This window comes from Dendrobium catenatum, unplaced genomic scaffold (assembly GCF_001605985.2).
Source record: "Dendrobium catenatum unplaced genomic scaffold, ASM160598v2 fragScaff_scaffold_982, whole genome shotgun sequence".
Taxonomy (NCBI): domain Eukaryota; kingdom Viridiplantae; phylum Streptophyta; class Magnoliopsida; order Asparagales; family Orchidaceae; genus Dendrobium; species Dendrobium catenatum.
Genome location: NW_021319444.1, coordinates 226,945 through 251,322, shown reverse-complemented (window position 1 = coordinate 251,322; position 24,378 = coordinate 226,945). Strand labels below are relative to the sequence as shown.

Sequence of the window (24,378 nt, the reverse complement as noted above, 5' to 3'; positions counted from 1 at the left end):
ATACTTGGGTTTCTATACCTCTGAAATATATATGTTTAAATACACTTTCTTATCATCTTCTGGCTCCGAGTCTTCTTATAGAATTCCAAAAAGGGAATACCCTCAAAGGGGTAGGGAATTATCTTTTGGAGTCTTATATGTATATATAAACAAATAACTTTAAAACTTTACAACTCATTAACACTTTACAATTCAATCTATATACATTCTAGACAATTTATATTTACATTTGATCATTTGTATCCACAGTTGCACCTAGGTACATTCTACTTTGCTTCTCTTTGCAATAAAGAGAGATAACGTGAACATAAATACAATGCATGTGTATGCAAATAATATGATTTTGCGATCAAATTTTTTTGAATATGTAATTAATTATTTGTATATTGATTCATATTTTGCTCCATATGGTTTGTAATTCGAACTCCATACATAAATTTTTAGAAGATATATATCAATTTTATGGTTTAGTTTATGTTGTTTGCAATCCAATTTCATGCACAAAAGTCGGAGAAAATTTTAATTGATTTACATTTCATTTGATGTGCTGTCTATTTGTTAAAAGGTGATTCTTGCCAATTAGTATTTTAAATTTATTCATAAATATTAGATTGCAATTTTCATATAATTTCTATTCTTTCTTCTCTATATTTATATAGAAGCATTGAATTGATGTCAAACAATGAAATAAAATGGGTTTTTGTATGTATGTTAATTGTCCAAAACTATCATATGCTAGGCTTTATAATTTAAGATAAAATTTATTATTTAAGTTGAAATTTTATTAGAAATGTGGAATTATATCCCAAAGGGTCATGACTTATGATTTTAGGTTATCAGAAATTAAAACCAAGATAAATCACTACAGAGTAGTGTTTCGAACTTAGTCTAATGATATGCAAGATAAGGAAATGAGCCTTATATCTTTGACTCTTAAAAGAGTTTTATGAATACTCAACACTTGTGGACTTATATTTCCGCGTGGATTGAAAATGTCAGCAAACTCCATTTAGCATTTTAAAATTGACTCAAGTATTTATAAAAGATAGGTAAACTATTATTTATTTTGAAATGAAATTGACATCTAAGAAATACTAAAACATGAATGGTTGGTTATACCAATAAGCTAATTCAATTATTTTTTTATTTTTAAATTGTTTTCCAATGCAATATATGATAATTAACTCTATGTAATAAATAAGAATTTGAAGTTTTTAAAAAGCTTAAAAATAGGTTTTATCTTAAAAGAGCATAATTCTCATGAGTTAGAGCTACACCTTTGTAAGTCGGGTGGTTTATTTCTACCGCAGGTGGGAGCTGCCTATTAAGGAAAGAAGGAAGGATATGTTTATGAGATCCCAAGAGGTTCCCGACTTACTTTCTAGACTGATTATTTTGTTAAGCCTAATGTTTTCTATTCGTAATTTGAATGACAAAAATTTAGGTAAAAAAATACATGCAGAAATAAATTTAGAAAATCATGAGTTCTAGTGCGCACAAAAGTAAAAACGCTACAACAATGACTAAATAAATAAAATGTAATGTTTGATGTATCAAGTGTCACTTAATACAAATCAGGGTTTACAGAAAGTAAAGGTGGTCAAGTTCCCCTGACAAGAACCTGGATTTCTAAACATATGAATGATATAAGTCTTTTTACAAAATAAATTGATTTATTTATCGGTCTTCGAGTCTTCTGTCACCGATCATCTTCTAGAAAGGCTTTCAAAAGAAAGAAAATCTTCTAAGTGTGGAAGAGATCTCTTTGCTTTTGATTCCTTTAGTTCTTTGGATAAATAAACCAATTTCATAAAAAACTCTCACAATAATTCAAATTAAAAATTTAAATAAAAAAACTCTAAGTACTCCCTATATGGTTAGTATGAAAAAAAATTATAATAAGTAATCATCACATAATCAATGTAATATCATTTGCTCACATCCAAGTAGCATGCATGTGTATAGGCCATGCTTTTAACAATTAGGGGGATAAAGCATAAACAAGCACTTGCATAAGATTATATTAATTTAAAATTTTAATTCTATTTTAGCCCTGCATAAGTATTACCATCTGCATAAGTTTGGGTTAACAAAGTGAACATCCAGATCATTCCTAACCTAGAGGTAATCTAATATGTTCATCACAAATCACAAAATGTCATAACAGAATCTATCACATCTAGCCACAACAAATAACATCATATATCTACCAAGATGAAAATAAATTTCACATTTCATAGAAGTACACAAAATAGCACTACCCTAACCAAATGCTAGAGTCTATCACTCTAAAAAATAATTCTAAGTGTGTGCTAAGCTATGCAGGTGTTAATCTATAAAGCTTTAAATTTTATTCTCTACTTTAATGAATTTTTAAAATTTTAAGCTGATTTGAAAATTAATTTAATTTTGGGGTGAGAATGAAATGGAAATTGAATTATTTATTTAGTTTATTGTTCATTATGATTTTATATGCTTATAGAAATTTATTTAGATTTTTTCTGATTTTTTTAGATTCTTAATGGATTTTGGAATATTCAAATTATTAATTATGCTATTATTCTTTTTCATTTTAGCTTTCTCTCTCTACTATTGTTTTGATTTAATATTGTGTTTAAATTTGAATTTGTTTGCTTTTTTCCATTGGTCTATTTTAACAGATGATTTCAGTATGATTAATTTAGTTTTATTTTACTTGGTTTGTTTTATTTATTTTCATTTATTTTTCAAATTAGCTCCATATTTTGTTTAATTTAATTTGATTGTTATATGTAATCAATTTTGACTTAGCATAATTATGAACTTTTAAATTGTTTATTCATGAATGCATGATTGATCGTAGTTGAATTAGATATAGGTTGTAATAGTTACCACAGATTTTTTTTATATTCAAAGTGTGTATTCAATTTGTATTATTTAAATTGCTTATTGGTGTATAATATAATTTAACTTTTTTTTTTCAATGAGTAATTCAATATGAATGTTTATAATTTATTTCATTTTGCTTAGCCGACCCCACGTAGTGGGATAAAGGCTTGATGTTGTTGTTGTTGTTGTTGTTGCTTAGCCTCATCTTTAACTTAGGTTCATTATATTAATGGGTCTCATTTAATATAACTAATTTTATAGTTTTAAATTTATGTCTACAAGATAGATGTTATATCTTAATTATTTACATCGTCCAAATTTAATTTATTAAAATTATTGAAGTGAATAAATCACTAATTATTTACACATTTTGTTTCATTTTGCTAATATCTAAATGAACGTAGACTATGTCTAGATAATCAAGTCTACGCGCTCCTAAAACTAACGAAAACTCATTCATGCAACGATGGGTTATAAGTTTATAAAATAAAAAATAAGATTTCTACAGGGCTCTAGGGTTTGGAGAGCGTAAATGTACATAAAAATGTTTAAGAGACCTAGTGCTTTCTAAGTTTCAAGAAATTCACCTCACCCGAGCTATTGTTCAGTGGATTACGACCGTAATATCTTCATTTGGAAGAAATGAAAATGAATAAGCTCCTTTAACTCGCCATATTGACTCTCCACGGTCCCTCACAAAAGCATAAGCAAACAAGTGAAGCAAATAGTGTGTAGAGATGTACCTCACAAATAACAAAAAAAGAACATGTATTAGCATGAAGTGTATTTGAGTTTCTAAATTTATGCGTATGCAAATGTCATAGGTGATACATGAAATAAATGTGTGGCAATATATTAAAGAATCAATGTATTTTAAATATCATTTGTAATATCATTATAAAATGGCTTTTTTTAATTCAATGAAGAAAATTTGTTGGAATAATTTGATGAGTATTAGAAATCATGTAGTGCATATATATTTAAATGTTCTGATGGTAAATAGCACAAATTTGTAATTTAGAAATTCTATTCTGAGTAATAATTTTTTTTTATGTCAAATAATCGTATAAGTATTGATTCATTGAAAATATATACCTGAAAGATTTTCATACTCAAAGTCTATCGAAAGAAAAACAAACCGAAGTTGATATTGTAATTAGATATAGATAATTGTATAATTTGAACCAGTAATTAAATTTTTATTAGCTTGCTCTTAATGTTAGTGTAACATCAAGAATAATTTTAAAGATGTAACTTTTTACTTCAGTTAAAATTTCAAATTCGTTTTATCAGAATTCTCGAATTGATTAATCTCTAGTCTATTATAATCAAATGAAATTATCAAATTAGATCAGAGAAAATATACCTTGCAATAGGAGATTCTTCTTGATAACATGGCATGTTAATGCTTCTGCATTTAATTTTCCATCATAATCTTCCTCTCTGGTTGCTTTTTGAACAAAAGAAGCACTATGTCGAAGAATGTCAAAAATGATCCAATATATATATATTCTATCAGGAGCCGGCCCATGTTCCAAGTTCAGGGGTAGAATTTGTTTCTGTTGATAATATCAAAATCCGGATCTTCTAATATAAAGTGTTGATTGTAAGGTATTGCTGTTCTATGGCCCATTACAAATCGGCTTGGAGTTGATAATATCTATCTCAAAAATTCTCTAATAGTTAATTGCATTAACTATTTTAATATATTGAGCATGTTTGATTCTATCTTCCTTTATTCCAGCATCGGAGGATTAATGCATTGTTGAATCTACTGAAAAAAGTTCTGATGCAGTGCAACACATGGAGCCGGGTTCAATATACACACGCCACACTCCACTATCTATTTTCTATTTTTATTTACCACTACTTAAAAACTACTTGACTCTTCTAGTTAGAATAGTACCTATTATCTTTTTTTTCTGTATTATGCAAATATGGAAAGGGGAAAAAGGGATGGATACATATACTCAGAAAGAGGATAAATGGAATATAGAAGAAATATACAAAATTTCACTATTTTCTCTTTTTCATTTTGTTTTTTTATTTATTGATTTTGCTTGCAGGAATCTGGGTATTCTTGGTACAAGTTATCACACCAAATTGGTATCAGAGATTCCCTAGCTTCTTGGCAGGGCATACAATGGCAGAAAGAAACCCTCGTACAACTCTTGGTGAAGACCGGAGTATTGAAGCCCTGTGGGCTGAACACGCCAAAATGGTGAGACAGCTGGAAGACCTCTTCACAAATTTTTATCAATTTGCTTTGGAAATATGAAAGAAGATGCAAACGAACATACACGGTGTAGCAGGAAATCCTGCATTTCTCCGGGCAGCACCAACACCCATACCGGCAGCTCGCTGGGATGCCATTGGTCTAGGTCCTGGGAGACAACGACATGGCAATATTCCCGAACCTATTGAGTCAGACAATGAGGTGGATCAGCCACAATATTTGATCTTTCTTATTCCGTTGAGGATGATTATGCCTTACAACATCAGTATAGACAACCGGTTGATAAAAACCATAGACATAATGAAGAGTTCGTGTTAAACTCGATATCCCATTCTTTGACGGAAGGCTACACATTAAAGATTTATGGAGATTCCCGTAGAGAAGCAAGTGAAGTATATAGCCTGTCGATTGAAGGGGGAGCCAGCGCTTGGTGGCAGCAACTCTTACAGATGCGACGAAGAGAGGGCAAAGGAGGTGTCCATAATTGGTTTTGAATGAAGCAGTTGTTATGGGGCCATTACCTTCCAACACATTTTGAACAGATAATTTACATGCAATATCAACATTTTGTCCAGAGGAACCACAATGTTATAGATTATACTGAAGAATTCTACCATCTAAGTGCAAGGAATAATCTTAATGAATCTGAGAACTTGTTGGTAGCTCGATATATTGGTTGGTTGAAGGAAAATTTATAAGACAAACTAGAATTAAATTTTGCACGGTCCCGTTCTCAGGCATAAATCTAATTAATTCCCTTCAAGACCTCAAATTCAACTTGATGAGGGAGAGCTTGAAAATGATGAATTTACGTGTGAAGAAGAACAAGATGCAAAGACCAAAGGTTTGGAGGCTGACGAAGGAGATTTTCTTGTATAGATTGCTACTAGCTCCACGACAGCCCGTTGATTCCCAACGAAATCCCATCTTCCGCACTCGTTGCACCTTAAATGGTAAGGTCTGTAAACTCCTCATTGATAATATGTGTATTGAAACTATAGCATCCCGGTCGCTTGTGCAAGCTTTACAATTGAAATTTTAGACAAATCCAAACCCTTACAAATGAGTTGGGTCAAGAAGGGAATGAAAAGTCTAGTTATTGAAATTTGTCTGATCACATTTTCAATCGGTTAGCAACATGTGTGTGAAGTGTTGTGTGATGTCATCGATATGGATGTTGGTCGCATAATCTTAGATCGGCCTTGGCAATATGATATTGGGGCGACATATGATTACCGGAATAACATTTATTCTTTTGATTGGAAAGGTAAAAGGATTCTGTTGCTACCCTATGTTGCTGAACCGAAACACAACAAGGAGTCCAAAACAACCCTCCATCTTGTCTCTGGACCTGCTTTGATAATAGCTAGCTGTGTGAGTAATTCTATTTTTGCTTTAGTTGTTACTGATTCACAAAATGTCAAGAGAGAAGAAACACCTCCAGAAGCCATACAACAGTTATTAAAACAATTTGAAGATGTTTTTTTCCACTGAGCTACCATATGGATTACCTCCTATGTGGAATATTCAGCATCAAATTGAATTTACAACAGGGGCGGCATTACAAAACCTTCCCCATTACAAGATGAGTCCTAAAGAGCATAATATGTGTTGTTCTGGCTCTTGGTCCCTAAGAAAGACAATAAATGGATGATGTGTATGGACAGCCGAGCAATCAACAAAATCACTGTGAAGTACCGATTTCCAGTATCTCAAATTGACTAACTTATGGATAAATTAACAGAGTCTAAAGTATTCACCAAGTTAGATCTTCTAAGTGGATATCATCAAATTCATGTTCGCCCAGGTGATGAATGGAAGATTGCATTCAAAATGCGCCAATGATTATATGAATGGAAGGTAATGTCATTTGGTCTATGTAACGCACCTGCGACATTCATGTGACTCTTGAAAAAAGTATTGAAACAATTCTTAGAAAAATTATGTGTGGTTTATTTTGACGATATCCTTGTTTTTAGTACATCGCTGGAGGAGCATGTGTTGCATTTAGCTAAAAACTTTCAAATTTTGAGGGCACACAGGTTATATATCTTAATATAATAAAGTGTAAATTTGCTACGAATAGTGTATACTTTCTTGGTTTCATTGTTTTGACAGCATGCGTGGAAGTAGACCCACGCAAGGTTACTGCCATTATGGATTGGCCAATCCCAAAATCATCATTATTTGACATTCACAGCTTCCATGGACTTGCAAATTTTTATCGCTTATTTATTCAAGAATTCAGCATTATTATGGCACCAATTATTGATTGCTTGAAACAAGAAAAATTTTATTGGACAAATGAACAACAATGGAGATTTGAAAGTATTAAGACAACTTTAAGTTCAGCCCCTGTACTTGCTCTGCTGGATTTTGATAAGCCATTCCAGGTGGATACTAATGCTTCCATAATAGGAATTGGTGTTGTTTTATCACAATCGGATTAGCCTATAGAATATTTCAGTGAAAAGTTGAGTCCAAGTCGGCAAAAGTGGATTGTTTACGAGTAAGAATTGTATGATATGGTGAGAGATCTAAAGCATTAGGAACATTATCTACTACACCAGGATTTTTGTTTTATGCAGCGACCACAAAGTCCTTCAGTTTATAAATACTCAGAAAACAGTAAGTAGGATGCATTCGTATTGGATTTTATTTTTATAGAAGTGTACCTTTGTCTTAAAACATAAATCAGGCAAACTAAATCACACTTAGCAGGCGAGCTGCTTTGTTAACACAATTGCAAATCAAATTAACTAGACTAGAGTGTCTAAAAGAGTTGTACTCAGAAGACAGACTTTTCTATTATTTGGAACTGGTGTACATGCGCAAATCCCATTGAAGACTACTTGATTAGACATGGATTCTTATTCAAAGACAATTTACTATGTATCCCGGAGTCTTCCTGGAGGCCGCAATTGATTAAACACGCCCATGGGGGCAGGCTGGCAGCACATGCGGGCAGAGAAAAGACTTTCCTATAGCTACAATCCCTTTTTTTTGCCACAACTATGGCGAGATGTGCTGAAAAGGACATTCACAAGATGGAGAAGACCTAATGTACCTTTGTTTATAGGGTTATGCCCATCAGGGTAGAAAGAGGCAAATGTTTAGGGCATTTAGTTTAGAGATTAGTCCTTTGAATTATGTGATCGAGTTGAGGGCTCCATTAATGTAATTGTTATACTTTTTGGCCATTGAACAAGTGTCAGTAGTGCTTATAAGGGTGGAATTATTCATAGATATGACATCAAACTATTACTTGTTAGAAATTTTATAACAGTAAAGTGAGAGAATTTTATGTCATAGTTTTGTATGAAGATCCCACACAAATCGAGAAAGCAAAAGAACATTGAAGCTACTCAAGTTTTTACATGAAAAACTTGAAAGAGAAAAATCATAGGGTTTGGCCTAAGTGAAATAATTCCACGATGTGAGCAATGGTTATAAATATCTGCTCGTCCCTCAAATTGAAGAAGGCGATGTTATAATATTATTGAGTTTCTGGAAGAAAATATCATAGAGTTGATAGGGGAATGAGAGAAGTTTAAATGGTTGTGGCAGAGTGGTAGTGGTTTGACAATTTTGGTCAAGCTATGACGGTCCAACAATGGTTTTCTGGCTACATGGTGCTCCAACGATGCTGGTCGGGCAGTGATGGTTTGATGACGATGGTCACGCTTTAGCGATCTGATGGAAGGAATCTAGCAACAATAGTGGTTCTATTACAATAGTTTGATAATGATGGTCGGAGGCTATGGTATGACAATACTAGTTTGATGATGGCAAAGGTTCCACAAAAGTGGTTCAGAGGCAAAAGTCTGATGAGGGTGGTCGGACGGCGGTAGTTTGACAATAATAGTTGGGCTGGGATGGTTCGATGGTGAGGGTTAGGTAGCGGCAGTTCGACGATGGATGTTAGGCGTCGCTTGTCCGACGATAGAGATCTAGAAGTCCAACTGCACCCATCGAGCAGTGATTGGGTAGTGATTCGACGACAACGATTAGATGATGGTCTAATGACAATGACCGGGTGATGGTCTTGTAATGATACCACGATGGTGATCCTACAACGATAATCTGATAGTGGTGCTCGAGTGGAGATTCAGAGTTTTCTTCATATTATAAGCTCTCATGAATCTCATGCCAAGGGCACCTTTAATGTAAATAGTGGAGACCTATTTATATATTTTCAGAGTTTTACGGCCTATAAATGTAACCAAAATTCGTAGCACTCTATCAGAAGGCACATATTAATGCTTTTAATCATAGATTATTCATTAAACATTTATGTGCTTTAATTATATTAGAATTAAGCGATAATGAGCTTGTTAAATTCGTCTCATAAAAACACTCGATTTGGTGTTAAGTACAAAATATGGAGATCATTTGGCCCTCCAATTAATGTCCCGCAATGTTCAAGTATGTTCTAAGTTCTTGATCTAGGCTCATTTGAGCTCAAATCTAATCACTTTTTTTATTGCTAGGTTCGTTTTGTCCAGCCGATCGATTTGACTTTAAGTATGTTGAAATAGGAGTTTGAAAAAGCCTGGATTAGAATTTTGAAATCTTCGTACTTCATATTGCAGCTAGATTCGTTTTTGATGAAGTTAGTGACATCAATTTTATTTTTTATTTTTATTGTTTATTGCTTCCTTTCAACATAAAATAGTTGCTGATTCATGATAATTTTCCTTTTTAAGGCAAGGAAGACTGAAAACAAAAAGGGATAGTTTAGCTTTCGGATGACCATTTTTTAATTTAGATGACCAATGGTATAATCTGCAGCATATGAGCACATTAACTCAATGTCTTGTGGATGCTAAAGTTCTCATCAATATTCTTAAGGAAATTAGTGACGGAGATCTGACGGTTTGGTTTGTGCTTGTCAAAACCGCAAATCTAATGTGCTATGATGAGCAAATTAGCAATTTGGTTTGGTAATTTGACGTCTTTTTGCTTTATTTCTTTTATTTTGTTGTTTTTTTTTTTAATTTTAGCATGTTTGTCAATATGTCATGATGCAGCATATTATCCAAGTGCTTATTCTGATGCCTTTTGCATGAAGATCAGTATTAGGAAAAAAGATATTAGAGGCTGTTTTCATGGCATATTATTCATGAGAAACCTCTGACAATGGTGAACAATTATCTGATCCTTTGAGAAAGTTGATTTTGATTAGAAACAATTAGATGTTTATAATAGAAATTTTTTATCCATATTAAAAGCTCTTTTTGGTTTAGTTAAATTTCATTTGCCATTCAATTTTTTAGTTCATAAGTGTGGTGCAAGTGTGCATATAATTTTTTAGGAACAATGATTTGGCTGGGCAAGTGTGATTTAGGTTTCATTTGGGACAGCTTTCTTATTGTTTTTTTAAGTTATCTTTTTGATACAAATATTTTTTGAATTTGAAAATTTTTTATTAAAAAGCTGCTTTAGAATGTAGTAATAAAGCTATCTCAAATGAAGCCTTAGGCTTCGCTGGGACGGTTTTCTTACTGCTTATTAAAGTAGTTTTTAGTATACAAAATTTACTTGTTGTACTAGAAAGCTGCTTTTAGAAAATAGTAAGAAAGCTGTCTCAAATGAAGTCTTAGGCTTCGTTTGGGACGGCTTTCTTGTTGTTTCTTAAATTCAGCTTTTAGTATAAAAATTTTAATTTTTTTATACTAAAAAATCGTTTTAAGAAACGGTAAGAAAGTCGTCCCAATCAAGGCCTTAGTCTCATGGTACAATTATTATTTTGGACAATTTACATTCAATTGAGTTGCTTTCGATGCCTTTAACCAAATTTTTTATTTGATAAATCTTTAGATTAATGTTTGACTTGGATTCTATATTGCCTTAAAAAATTAGTAGATAATAGTTTAATTAATGATCTTCGGAACTGTAAATTTTAAAGCTAATTCCTTACGCACATCATTTTGTTGCATTAAAAAATACTGTATCCACAACTTGTGAGATCCACATTTACGTGCAGAACATTATTATATATTTGAAACTTCACCAAAACTATGACTATCATGCATTTAAACCTAACCCCTCCGGAAATTTTGACAGTTTGTTCATATAAATATGATAAAGCTAAATCTATTTTTTTCTCAGAAGTTTACAGGCCACTTGTTTTCAACTCTAATGCTGTCAGCATCTAATTTTCATTTTCAAGTTGATTTTGTTCTATTGAGATGCATACAATTTTGCATCCATTATTTTTAGGGTTTTGTTCTATTGAATTTATGGCGCTGAATGTTGGCCATTAAAAGAGAAACATAATACTAAGTTAAGTGTTGCAGAGATGAGGAAGCTCAGGTGGATGAGTGACTTTACCCTTAGAGATCGGGTATAAAATGAGCATATACGTGAAAAGGTTCGAGTAGCGCCAGTTGAAGATAAGATTAGAGAGAGTTGTCTTAGATGGTTTGGTCACATAAAATGGCGGTCTTTCGATGACTCGGTTAGGAAAGTAAAGGTATTAGATTTGACTTACCTTAAAAAAGGTAGAGGTAGACCTAAAAAGACTTGGTTAAAAATATTAGAAATGATCTTTCTTTTTTAAATTTAAACGAGAATTTGACTTTTAATAGGACACAATGGAGAAAAATGATTCATGTAGCCGAACCCATGTAGTTGGACAAAGGTTTGATGTTGTTGTTTTTTTTAGGGTTTTGTTAGGGGGAGATTAATTTGATAAAAATTTTGAAATTTACCGTTGTTGCCTGCATCAAATTTTTTTTATATATATTATGTTCTTACTCAATGTAATTCTCTGAAAAATTATGAAATGATTTTATTTCTTGCCTTTATCAGTGCAGCATTCAAATTGAACAGTAGAAGACTATTTGATCAAATCACGAGGACTGATGATGATGATGAAAGCTGCATGTATGGATTTTTTTTTTTTCTTTTATCAACATTGAGAAGCCTAAAGGTAACAATATTACAATAGATTTCACTTATTTATTTTTGACATAGATATTGTTTCAAAAATGAAGGTAATATATTACCATCACTTAGGTGCATTTTATCATAGTTGGTGATCTATTTACTTAGTATATTATCTTTCTGAGCTATTAGTCTTCCCTCGTGCATCTAAAAGAATATTTTGTCAACATTTACTGTGGCATATAAATTGATTGCTTTGCAAGTTTAATATGTGAAGTAAATTTGGTTTACCATAAATTTGATCGCAGCTCTCTTTGATTTATTGGTTGGAAGTTTGAAGCACAACTAAGAGGTCTTGAATTCAAATCTGATATATGTGTTATATGTGATTGGGCGTTGCCCCTAATCCAAAAAAAAAAAAAAATTGACCGCTTTTATTGATTCATCAGATCGAACATCAGATTTAAGAAACAGAGTATGGACATGAGATTGTGGGCAGGTGATAGTGTGATACTCATGATAGTTCTTTTTGACTTTGTGGCCAAAGCAGCAAGATTTGTCTAAGTCATCGCCTCATGCACGAGGAAAACAAGTTTCTTAACAAACATATGTTGTTAAATTCTTATTGGAGGAAAATAATTATTTTTCGCGGATGCCGGATATAGTTCTACGTTCTGATGCCGCTGTACCGAGCGGTATCGAACTGCAGTAGCCGTAGTACTGACAAGTATCAAGCCGTAGTATAATAGTATAATAAAAGAGTGATGTGATGCATTTTATTGACCTCCTAAGTTCTTACAGAATAATTTTTCATTTGAGAAAAGATATTTGAGAAAAGGACTGTGTTTGAGAAAAGATAGAGCTGATGGGTTTTGGGTTTGAGGAGCCTCATTCCATTGGGCTAATGAAGAGGTTTTTGTTTATATCTAATTTGTCATTAACAATAAGACAAAATATTTCTCATTTACTCCGCCTTTTCGGATGTGAAGAGTTTTACTTCCTCCAATGCAGCTGGTTCGCTTTAGATCTAGCCGGGTGAGGTGGTTTTTTTGGCTCTTTTTTAAGAAAAAGTATTAATGGCTTGCGTAGGAATTTTTTGTCCGGCACCTGAGAACGAAGGCTACACAAGAATGAATGAACAGAGATTTTGTCTTGCGCTGCAATCATTATGTTCGATTTGCTTCCGTTTCTTTCTCACCTTTCTCTGATCGGATTGCCTAATAGCTAACTGAAGAAATTCCTTAGGAAGGGAACCGAAAGCTGCGATCATATTCGTTCTTATCCATCAATCGCCACCACTCCTCGTCCTGTCATGTCTAAAAATCGAATCTTGCTGATGTTCTTCCTGCTTTGTCTCCTCTACTTCTCTATCTCCGTCTCTCAGCAAGAGGAATTCATCTGCTATGGCTTCGCTGGCGGCGGGAGCATTAATGTGAGCCTGAATGGGGTTGCAGAGATCGAGGAAAGCGGGATCTTGCGGCTCACGAACAACACAGGACGAATCATTGGCCGCGCCTTCTACCCGCAGCCTCTCCGCTTCAAGAACTCTGAAGGCGCCGGCGAAGTATTTTCCTTCTCCACAGCCTTTGCCTTCGCCATCGTCCCCAACCCCGAGTACCCAACGTTCGGAGGCCACGGAATCGCCTTTGTGCTCTACCCGAACCGCGAGTTCCCCGGCGCCCTGCCCAGCCAATATCTCGGCCTGCTCAACTCCTCCAATAACGGAAATGCCACCGACCACCTCCTCGCCGTCGAATTTGACACTGTGATGGACTTTGAGTTCAGGGATATCAATGACAATCACGTCGGCGTCGACATCGACAGCCTCATCTCATCCAAATCCGCCGCTGTCGCCTACTTCGACGCTGACTCTGGTGCCCAGCAACCACTCAATCTCAAAAGCGGCCGCACCATCCAGGCTTGGATAGACTACGATGGCACCGCAAAAGTTCTCAATGTGACGCTTTCCCCTTTCTCCACAAAGCCCATTTCGCCATTATTGTCCGTTCCAGCCGATTTGTCCCGAATCCTTCACGACGAGATGTTCGTTGGCTTCTCATCGTCCACGGGCCTCCTCACGAGCTCCCACTACCTCTTAGGCTGGAGCTTCAAGATGAACGGCATGGCTCAATCGCTCGACCTCTCCTCTCTCCCCACCCTCTCCGAACTATCTAAACCCAAAAAGAAAAATTCCAAATTTACGGCCATCATCGCAACCCTTTCCACCACAGTTATCGTCCTCATGGCCGCCGTAGTCACCGCGTACCGCTTCTATTGCAGCAAGAACGCGGAGCTCATCGAGCCATGGGAGTTAGAACAGGGCCCTCACCGCTTCTCCTACAACGAACTCAACCGCGCCACCAAAGGCTTCGGTGACCGCGAGCTCCTCGGCTTCGGCGGCTTCGGCAAAGTTTACAAAGGCGTCCTACCTTCCTCCGGGGCCGAAATCGCCGTGAAACGCATCTCCCACGATTCCAGACAGGGAATCCGGGAATTCGTAGCGGAAATCGGCAGTATCGGTCGCCTCCGCCACCGCCACCTTGTCCAACTCCAAGGTTGGTGCCGCCGCAACGGAGACCTCCTCCTAGTCTACGACTACATGCCCAACGGTAGCCTCGACCGCTTCCTTTTCTCCAACGGAGCAACGCCGCCGCCTCCGCCGATCTCGTGGGTGCAGCGCTTCCGCATCCTCCGCGGCGTTGCCTCCGCGCTGCTCTACCTACATGAGGAGTGGGAACACGTCGTCATCCATCGCGACGTGAAAGCGAGCAATGTGCTTCTCGACGCGAACCTAGACGGTCGGCTCGGCGACTTCGGGCTGGCGAAGCTCCAAGAGCACGGGGCCAATCCGGGCACGACGAGGGTGGTGGGGACGCTTGGGTACCTTGCGCCGGAGCTGACGCGGACGGGGAAAGCCACGACGAGCACAGACGTCTACGCGTACGGGGCGCTAATTCTTGAGGTGGTTTGCGGGCGAAGGCCGATAGAGCCTAAGGCCATGCCGGAGGAGCTTATACTTGTGGATTGGGTTTGGGAGCTTTGGGCACAGGGGAGATGGACGGAGATTGTTGACCCACGGCTCATTCATGATGGCTATGACGTGGAGGAGGCTGAGTTGGCAGTTAAGATCGGGTTGCTTTGCTCTCAGCCGGTTGCGGCAATGAGGCCGACGATGAGGGAGGTGGCGAGGTATTTGGACATTTGTAACGTGGCGGAGGTACCAGATGTTCCGCCGCTGCCGCCGCTGTTTTCGTCTCCCTACGCGGCGGCTGCAAGCGAGAAGGCGAGGAGGGGCGAAACAGGGGAGGACTTTGTTCACTCTTACCCGTCCTCTTGTTCGGACAAAGTGTCGGGTGCATCCCTCGCCACTGGCTGGGGGGATGGCCGGCGAAGTGGGACCCGCGGCCTCCTCCCAGGTTCAATGCCGAGTACAGAAAGTGCGGAAATTTATGAATTGAATGTTTCTTAATTGTATCATTTGCTCAAAAGTTTTTTTTTTTGGTGGATGAGTTTTTGAGCTCAGTATTCAGTGCATCATAATTGTCTCAAATTTATTTCTAACTGATATGCTAAAAGAGTTCAAGCTCAATTTTGATTCTTTTATCTTTTATAAGATTGCATTTTTTGAATCTAAATTTATTATAAATCATTAATTATTAATTATAAGTGCTGCTTGTTCTTGATGAATAACATTCATAAAATATTCACTTATATTCATTTCATCAAATAATTAAATAAAATTTAAAAAGTTTAACATATAAATAAATAATTTTTAATATTAATTAATTTATTCATTATATATATAAACATATTTATTTATTATGTAACAAAATAGCTTGTTAATAATTCAAAAAAATAGTTATTCTTGATAATTTAATTTCTTATTTGATAATTCATTTTAGATTTTTTTTGTAAATTTTAAAATTTTGTTCAATTTCAAATTTTTTTTATATTTTTAGATATATAAATGTTATTGAAAATATCAAACAAGTAACTAAAGATGTAGATTAAAATTATTTTTATTAATATTTAAAATTCATATAAATTTTAAATGATATTTATTTAGTTATGTTTGATTGTAAGTTTATATGTTTAGATCATTAACATCAACTATATAATTAGATTCAGTTTATTTAAAGCTTAATTATAGCATATTACTTGATGAGAAATTTAACACATTCAAAATTAAGCTTCGTTTGGGTGAGTTTTCTTAATAAATTTTTGTACTAAAAGGATGCTTTAAAAATATTAAAAGTTATTTCAAACTAGAGAAATTATTTTGTACAAAGACCGGACGCAAAACGTCATTCGGAGACCAACTAAAATTATCACGTCAGTGGTACCCAGCTGTATTAAGCCGCGGTACCGAGCAAAGGGGATGACATGACGCAATCTGGTTGGTCTCCGAACCGCATTCGACGTCTGCATAGAATAATTAATCTCCAATGAAGCCTTCAACTCAACTCAAATGTGATAAAAAAAATTAAATGAAAGAGCTTGAATGATGTAGTAGCATTGATTGATGAATTAAAATTATTTTGGAATGATGTAATACTAGAGATAAGCATAATAAGCAAACTCTTTCAATGTAATCCATTGTCAAGTGGGCAATTAATTATTTTTTCAACTAATTTTATGTTATCCAGATGGAGTACAAATGAAGAATTAGTTTGTCAATATTGCATGGAGCTGAGCAAAGCATCCAAATCTTCCTTATTGAATCAGATTATCCTCCAACACAATTTTGTGGATGAGGTATTTTCTACTTATTATTCTTAGATTTGGTAAGGAATTATAGGTATATTAATACTAAACACAATTTTGTGGATGAGGTATTTTCTACTTATTATTCTTAGATTTGGTAAGGAATTATAGGTATATTAATAGTTATCTTAGTGGTGTACTAATCTTATTTTTCCTAATCTTAAGGTATGATTTTTCCTTGCTTTTGAGATATAAAATGTACAATCAAATATTAATTATAATTAATAGTACCATAAATTAAAATTTAATTATCTATATTAAAATAATAATATTGAGAAAGTTATATTACTAGAATATGCTTTTTTTAGTATTTATTAAAACTACTATTTTTGTCATATTAGATATTGAGTACATGTGTCATTCAAATAATTATTTAACTTTTTCAAAATATAAATAGTAGATTTTCTTAAGTTTTTGTATTAGCTTTATATTGTTTTATATGATGATTCTAATGAAAAAAAATTAAGACCGCAATGTTGACCTCAATTCTTTTTGAAAAAAGTTGGGAATATTCTTAAATTGTCAATATGCCTCCTTAAAACTTTTTTTTTGCTACACTAGTGTTAAAAGATAAATTATTTTGTGCGGAGACTGGACGATCCGGATGCCAACCAAAACGTATCATGTCATCTAGTATCTAGCGATACCCAGCACCGGTACTGAGCAGAAAAATAATAAGGTGCGTCCTAGTTGACATTCGGACGGTGTCCGATGTCCACATAATAATTTATTCTTCAACCCTCACTTAACACCAAAGGTTGAGAGCCATCATGGATGATTGGTGCTATTTGAGATGGCTTCTTGTTGCATTGGGCTACTGAGACTTGATAAACTATCACTAATTGCAATGGTTAAAACTAATATTAAGTTATTGCAGTGATTAAGATTTCGCTTGGGGCGGTTTTTTTATTGCTTCTTAAAACATCTTTTTAGTAAAAAAATTAAAAAATTTATATTCAAAAGTTATTTTAAGTAGTAAGAAAGTTGTCCCAAACGAAAACTAAAATTATTGTAAATCTAATGCTTTGAGAAGTTTTTTTTGGATAATTTTAATCGCTATGAAAGAATATCTTAGTAGGTAATATTCGCAATATAATAAATAAATAAATAAAATATTATTGTAGCTGATTAAAATAACTAAAAAACTTAATAGGTAGATATTTGAGCTAAATTAGGCCCCTTCATCATTAAATCAAAATTTTGAGATATATTATTTGAATTATTTATAAGATATTCAACTTCAAACTATAATAGCATTTACTTAAAAATTGAGACACTATCAATCAGAGGACGAAAACATGCTACAACTTGTAAACATTTTATCATACTCATTTGATCAAAATCAAAAGAGTGAAAATTATATTTGGCCTATTAAAAAAAAATTGATCTATGGTTCAACTTCCAAAGAGCTGTGAATACTTAAAGCACAAGAAGATCATTCATAGGGGTGTCAATTTGGGTCAACGGGTCGGGTTCGAGTCGAACCAGGAACTGACCCGGCACTATTCGGGTCAACCTGAACCCGATCTGTTTTTAAAAACGGGTCAAGTTTTTGGACTCGAACCCGACCCGATTCGGGTCCGGGTCAAGCCGACCCGACACGAATGACCCGGGGTTGACCCAAAATTGCTAGTTTTTGGGTCAAAATTCGGGTCAATCTCGGGTTTTTGGGTAAAAAAAAACAGGTCAATCTCGGGTTTTCGGGTAAAAAATGAGTTTTCGTGTTACTTTCAGGTCAATTTCGTGTTGATGGGTCAACCCGAACCCGAATTTTTCCGGGTCGGATTTGGGTCGTGTTTCGGGTCGTGTCAAAAATTGACACCCCTAATCATTCATAAATAATAAGATTAAAACTTATACATTGTTCAAAAATAAAGACTAATTCAATTGATCAATACAATTAGACTCCACAAAAAAAATTAACAAAGACTATCATATAAGATAGCTTCCGTTAAATTATACTAGCAATAACCTTGATGTTGGTGTGATAAACATGTGTGGAAATGTGAAACACCTTTAAAAATTAAATTAAATTCTTAAATATTGAGGTGCATTTTAATGTAACAAATTTTATTACAAATTCCAAAGTTAAACTTGCTTGTACATGAGTGCCTTTAGGATGGATGGCCTCCTAAGAAATTAAATCAATGAGCTAAAACTAAGAGGTTATTAGACTAACACCGACAATATCTCAATAGTCAAAAGCTTTGAGTCTTACAAATGGCTTAGAGCAATCCAACAATCAAAAGATGAAAACTCTACCTTTAGATTCCTATTTGAAACCTCATAAGAAAATAAAGCTAAAATCTGTAACGGTTGAAATTAGAAATTTCAAAATTAAGCGTGCTTGTACATAAGTGCTCCAAAGAAGGGTGACCTCCAGAAAAGTTACATTAAATGGATAAAACTGTGAGACTATTAGGCCAAAACGAATAATATCTTAATAATTGGAAGTTTAGGCTATCATAGGAGATCAGAAAATAGTGTCAGCTATTATAGCTAGAGTAGTGTGCTCCGTTCTGCGATCATTCAGAGAGGAGTCCGAGTGTTCCATTCGGACGTTTAGGGAAGAAGCACTTAGAGAAGATAGAATGAATTCTGCATTAGCATGTATAAGCAGGGAAATACATTTTGTATAGCTGAAGAGTCTACAAGGCCTTCCCATATATACATAAGGAAATTACTGCGTAATATGATTACTAGGCAGTGAATCAACAGTTTTGGCAGAGAAAAGTGGCTCCTCCAAGGGGAAAATTATTATGTGTGGCGTCCGGATTCGTCCGGATGCGCCACGTCAATCGGACCCCGGTGCGTCCGGGTGATGTGGCGTGTCCGGATTCGCTTCCAGACGATCCGGACACCGCACGTAATAATCTCTCCCTCCAAGGACCAGAACAATGCTGAAGAAAAGGACAGGTTGCTGGTATTCACATAATTCCATAACTAGTATTCAATATAAGTGAAATTGGCAATTAATTGAAGAGCTAACAACCTAATCCAGTGATCTCTGATCACCATTTGTCATGCAACAGAGTTGACAATGGTCAAGGGAGGGAGGGAGAATAGATTTTTTATTTTTTTACTTTTTGTTAGCGAGAGATTTGAACCACCCTTCGTCTCTTCATTAAAAACAGAGAGGAAAAGACATTTGACAGCTTCTATTCACCTTCTGAACGAGCATAGAACAGGACATAAAATGTGACGATGGTGAAATCAAGATTTTAAAAAACATCAGTGAAGTAAATATTTCATCCAATATCTATGACATTAAGAGGAATTACCTCAACTCTTGAGGACGAAGGCTACCTCCAACACCACCTAGTTCCAGAGCAGCTCCTCCGAGGGTAGCAGATAACTCCGGTATTGCTAGAGATCCAATGAGAACAGCTGTGTTCAGTAGACATTTAATGGAAGATTGTAACTAGAAACAAAGCTAAAAACAAAGCCTTTTGGCGTGTGCTGACCAAGTCTACATATTCGTGTTAAACAACAAGTCATCTAGGAGCATGAAAACAGCCAAAAATGAGTTGGGAGATATATCCCTGCTATATACAATTTGTGCAAGAAAATAAAATTGACAAAGAGCACAAGAAGATATGTCAGAGACCAAACCAGCTGAGAATGGAATCAAAAGCATTCAAGGCTTCTCTACTGTTCCTCCTGATCATCAATACGGTAGCTGCTGAGAATGATGAGTTCATTTACAATGGATTCGCCGGCGAGGATCTGTTTCTTGATGGCATCGCAAACATTGCACCAGATGGCTTGCTATTTCTGACCAACACAAGCAAGTATATGCAGAGCCATGCGTTCCACAAGAACGTGATCCAATTCAAGAACACATCAGATGGTAAGCTTAGCTCTTTCTCCACTTGTTTCGTTTTTGCCATTGTGACGGAGTATTCTGATGTTGGTGGCCACGGTCTTGCACTTGTGATCTCCCCAACAAGAGGTCGCCCTGGAGCACTCCCTGTCCAATACCTTGGCCTCTTCAATTCATCCAACAATGGAAATTCCTCTAATCATGTTCTTGCCATTGAATTGGACACCGTGGACAACATCGACTTTGAAGATATAAACAACAATCATGTCGGTGTCGATATCAACGGTTTGAAATCGGTGGCGGCTGCTCCAGCATCATATTTCCTGGAAGGAAATAAAGGGTATAAGAACTTGACTCTTCTCAGTGGGAAGCCTATGATTCTTTGGGTGGAGTATGATGCTCTGGAAATGAAGCTCAATGTAACAATCTCTCCAATTAATGTACCAAAGCCAAGTCTTCCCCTTATATCTCTGTCAATTAATCTCTCCTGGGTTATCTATGACGCTATGTACATTGGTTTATCTTCATCATCTGGTTCTGTCAAAACGTCTCATTATGTGTTGGGATGGAGCTTTAAACTAAACGGGAAAGCCCCTGGGCTCAATCTCACTAGCCTTCCTTCACTTCCATTACCTGAAGATGGAAAAAATAAAGCTTTAAATTTTAAGTTATACATTTTAGTTGTTGCATTTCTGCTCGTAACTGTCATTGGAATCGCATATGTCGTGGTAATGAAGATTAAGTATGCTGAAGTTCTGGAAGACTGGGAGGTTGAATACCAACATCATAGATTCTCATACAAAGACCTTTACAAAGCTACCAAGGGTTTCGAAGAAGATGAACTCTTGGGAATTGGAGGTTTTGGCCGGGTGTATAAAGGGAAACTCCCTATGTCAACAGCCAAAATTGCAGTCAAAAGAATACCCCACGATTCAAAGCAAGGGATGAGAGAATTTGTTTCAGAGATTGTAAGCATCAGCCAACTTTGCCACAAAAACTTGGTCCAGCTTCTTGGTTATTGCAGGTGCAAAGGGGAGCTCCTTCTGGTGTATGAATTGATGTCCAATGGAAGCCTAGACAAGTTCATCTTTGATGACTCTGAGAAGAAGAAACTTAACTGGAGACACAGGTTCGAAATCATAAAAGGCGTGGCTTCAGCGCTTTTATACTTGCACGAGGAGTGGGAAAAGGTTGTCATTCACCAAGATATTAAAGCTAGCAACGTCTTACTAGATGATGATCTAACAGCAAAAGTGGGGGACTTTGGCCTTTCAAGATTATATGATCGTGGAAATGATCCTAAGACAACTCATGTAATTGGAACCTTCGGTTACATTGCTCCAGAGCTCAACAAAAATGGCAGGGCAACTACCTCCACAGATGTATATGCATTTGGGGTATTCTTGCTTGAAGTTGCATGTGGAAGAAGACCAATTCTGCAGGATGCTTCACCAGATGTTCAGAATTTAGTAGACTGGGTATCAAACAATTGGAAAAGAGGGACGATTATGGATAGCAAGGATGTTAAACTGGGGACTGATTTTAGGCCAGAGGAAGTTGAACTGGTTTTGAAGCTTGGGTTGCTATGTTCGCAACCTTCACCTAATGTTAGACCAAGCATGCGCCAGGTGGTGCAAATACTAAATGAAATAACTACAGATGGTGCAGAAATTCAGTTATTCACAAATGGGCAATAGGAAAACTTCTCTAGCCCTAGAATATCATATCCATATTCTTAAGGCAGAATTTGTGACATAACTACAGGTACTGATACTTTCCACAGGAATCAGAATATACTAAGGTTTTCAATACCTAGCTGTTAGCTTGAAGAAACAGGTAACACGATATGTTCTAATGATTTCCTATTGCTAATATTTTTTGGTGGAATCATTCTTCAACTTTGTCAATTTAAACAATAAGAAGCATGTCACACCCCAAAAGCCTAAGAGGCTGGTTGGGCTTTATTCCACGACCACCATAATACTTCAATTTGTCACCACGATACCCCGTAAATAGAATCTGCTATATTTTTAATTACCTAGCTGTTCAGTTTGAAGAAATAGGCAACACAATCTGTTCTAATTGTAGAAAACAGAATAGAGGAATCTCTGTTATGGTTTATCTGAAGATGAGAATAATACCCCTTGTCTTTTCTCCATCTATTTCATTTTGTATTCCTTTTTGTATAGTGATACATACTGTTGTATTTATACTAGGATGAGTGTGTGTGCCCTTTACACGTGGATGCATATGATTGTATAAGTTTGTTACCTCCTACGGAGGTGAGAGAAGGATCAAGTCTAATGGGATTGTGTCCTTGCTGTGGTCGTGTTTGATTTATGCTTTTATACCCCCGCAATGTGATGATCCTTTTGGAAAAGGTATAGTAGCTCGAGGTTGACTTCCTGGTGGATGGATCTCCAGCCCAATGCGCATATGAGTAGGAGGTGAGGCTGAGGGAACCATTGGAAATTGGACGGCCAAGATGCAATGTTCCTTTGAGGTAGCGTAACAGCCAGTTGAGGAGGTAGGTGTGAGTGAGTTGAGGTTGATGCATATTTTGACATAATAGGATAACAGGGTAAGCCAAGTCCGATCTGTTTATGTTTAGGTACTGTAGGGAGCCTATTATCTGACGGTAGGTATGAGGGTTGGTTAAATGTAAATCATAGGGATAATTGTAGGTAGTTTAGTACATGAGGGATTGGCTAGAGATTTGCAGGAGAGCATGTTGGTTGTGTTTAGGATAGATTTGGCATATTGGGTTTGAGAGAGGAAGAAGTGGTTGAAGTTGCATTCTATGGAGATGCCCTTGGCTTAGCCTAGGTTTTTCATATCAAATTGTTTGTGAAGCTACACAAGAGTATCATAAAGCATTGTATTGCTGTTACATGTAAGTAGGATGTTGTCAACGCACACCAGGAGGTATAGTTGAGTTCCATCTTTGGAGAGAGTGAGGAGCGATGGATCAGATTGGTTGGGCTTAAAACCAAGTTTATCGAGAGCTTCTAATAGTGTGTTAAACCACATCCTTGGAGATTGTTTGAGGCCGTATATTACTTTCTTGAGTAGGCAGACATATGTTGGAAATTGTGTATCTTCAAATACTTTCGGTTGCATCATATAAATGGTATCAGTTAAGGATCTGTGGAGGAAAGCATTTATGACATCAAGCTAATGAATTGGATAGTGTTTGGTGATGTCAATCATTAGCAGAGCTATTATAGTTGAGAATTTTGAGCCCGGATTGAATGTCTCAAGATAGTTCAAGCTATATTCCTGCTAGTTACCCTGTGCAACGTGGCGTGCTTTATACCTAGCAATCGACCTGTTGGGATGTAGCTTGGTACTATATGTAAATTTGCATCCCAATATCGGTGTTTTGGTTTGAGGTGGGACAAGAATCAATGATGTCCCTTGCTACTGAAGAGCTAAGAATTCGTGGGTCATGGCTATTCTCCAATGAGGAGACTTGCAAGCATCCGCATAGCTAGTTAGGTCTAGTGACTGATTTTTAGTGGTAGAGGATTGATGATGGAGTAGATTGAATATGGTTCATGGCTTGAGGGAGCCTTTTTTGAGGTGAAATTGATGTTGTTGGTGTGGTGGGATCATCGGGAAGAGTTTGTGGATGTGGGAGTTAAAAGAAAGGGATTGGAGTGGGAAGATTGAGGTGGTTGAGAAGTTATGGATGATTGTTTGAACGGGAAGGTGAGTTTGTCGAATGTAATATGACGTGAGATAAGAACACGATTGTTTAGTGGATTCAGACATTTATGACCTTTGAATGAACTGGAGT

The 24,378-nt window shown here is 36.0% G+C and overlaps 3 protein-coding genes across 3 annotated transcripts; all 3 read left to right on the top strand.

Annotated features, from left to right (window-relative positions):
- Window positions 1–1,315: 1,315 nt before the first annotated feature.
- Window positions 1,316–12,268, top strand: LOC114580368. The gene is made up of 3 exons (XM_028697635.1): window positions 1,316–1,365; window positions 4,935–5,089; window positions 11,918–12,268. Exons 1-3 carry the CDS (start codon window positions 1,345–1,347, stop codon window positions 12,054–12,056), a joined length of 315 nt encoding a protein of 104 aa, XP_028553468.1. The 5' UTR covers window positions 1,316–1,344; the 3' UTR covers window positions 12,057–12,268.
- A 580-nt stretch (window positions 12,269–12,848) lies between these two features.
- On the top strand, window positions 12,849–15,553 carry LOC110096053 (L-type lectin-domain containing receptor kinase S.4-like). The gene has a single exon (XM_020821818.2). It carries the CDS (start codon window positions 13,305–13,307, stop codon window positions 15,459–15,461), a length of 2,157 nt encoding a protein of 718 aa, XP_020677477.1. The 5' UTR covers window positions 12,849–13,304; the 3' UTR covers window positions 15,462–15,553.
- A 4,596-nt stretch (window positions 15,554–20,149) lies between these two features.
- Window positions 20,150–22,291, top strand: LOC110096051 (L-type lectin-domain containing receptor kinase IV.2-like). Its single transcript, XM_020821817.2, has one exon. It carries the CDS (start codon window positions 20,279–20,281, stop codon window positions 22,274–22,276), a length of 1,998 nt encoding a protein of 665 aa, XP_020677476.1. The 5' UTR covers window positions 20,150–20,278; the 3' UTR covers window positions 22,277–22,291.
- Window positions 22,292–24,378: the final 2,087 nt, after the last annotated feature.

Coding starts and splice junctions, on each gene's coding strand:
- LOC114580368 (XM_028697635.1), top strand. CDS start 1,345: ATGTTTATGAGATCCCAAGAG. Junction 1,366..4,934: donor TGTTTATGAGATCCCAAGAG/GTTCCCGACTTA, acceptor TTTTGCTTGCAG/GAATCTGGGTATTCTTGGTA. Junction 5,090..11,917: donor GGGCTGAACACGCCAAAATG/GTGAGACAGCTG, acceptor TGCCTTTATCAG/TGCAGCATTCAAATTGAACA.
- LOC110096053 (XM_020821818.2), top strand. CDS start 13,305: ATGTCTAAAAATCGAATCTTGCTGATGTTCTTCCTGCTTTGTCTCCTC.
- LOC110096051 (XM_020821817.2), top strand. CDS start 20,279: ATGAGTTGGGAGATATATCCCTGCTATATACAATTTGTGCAAGAAAAT.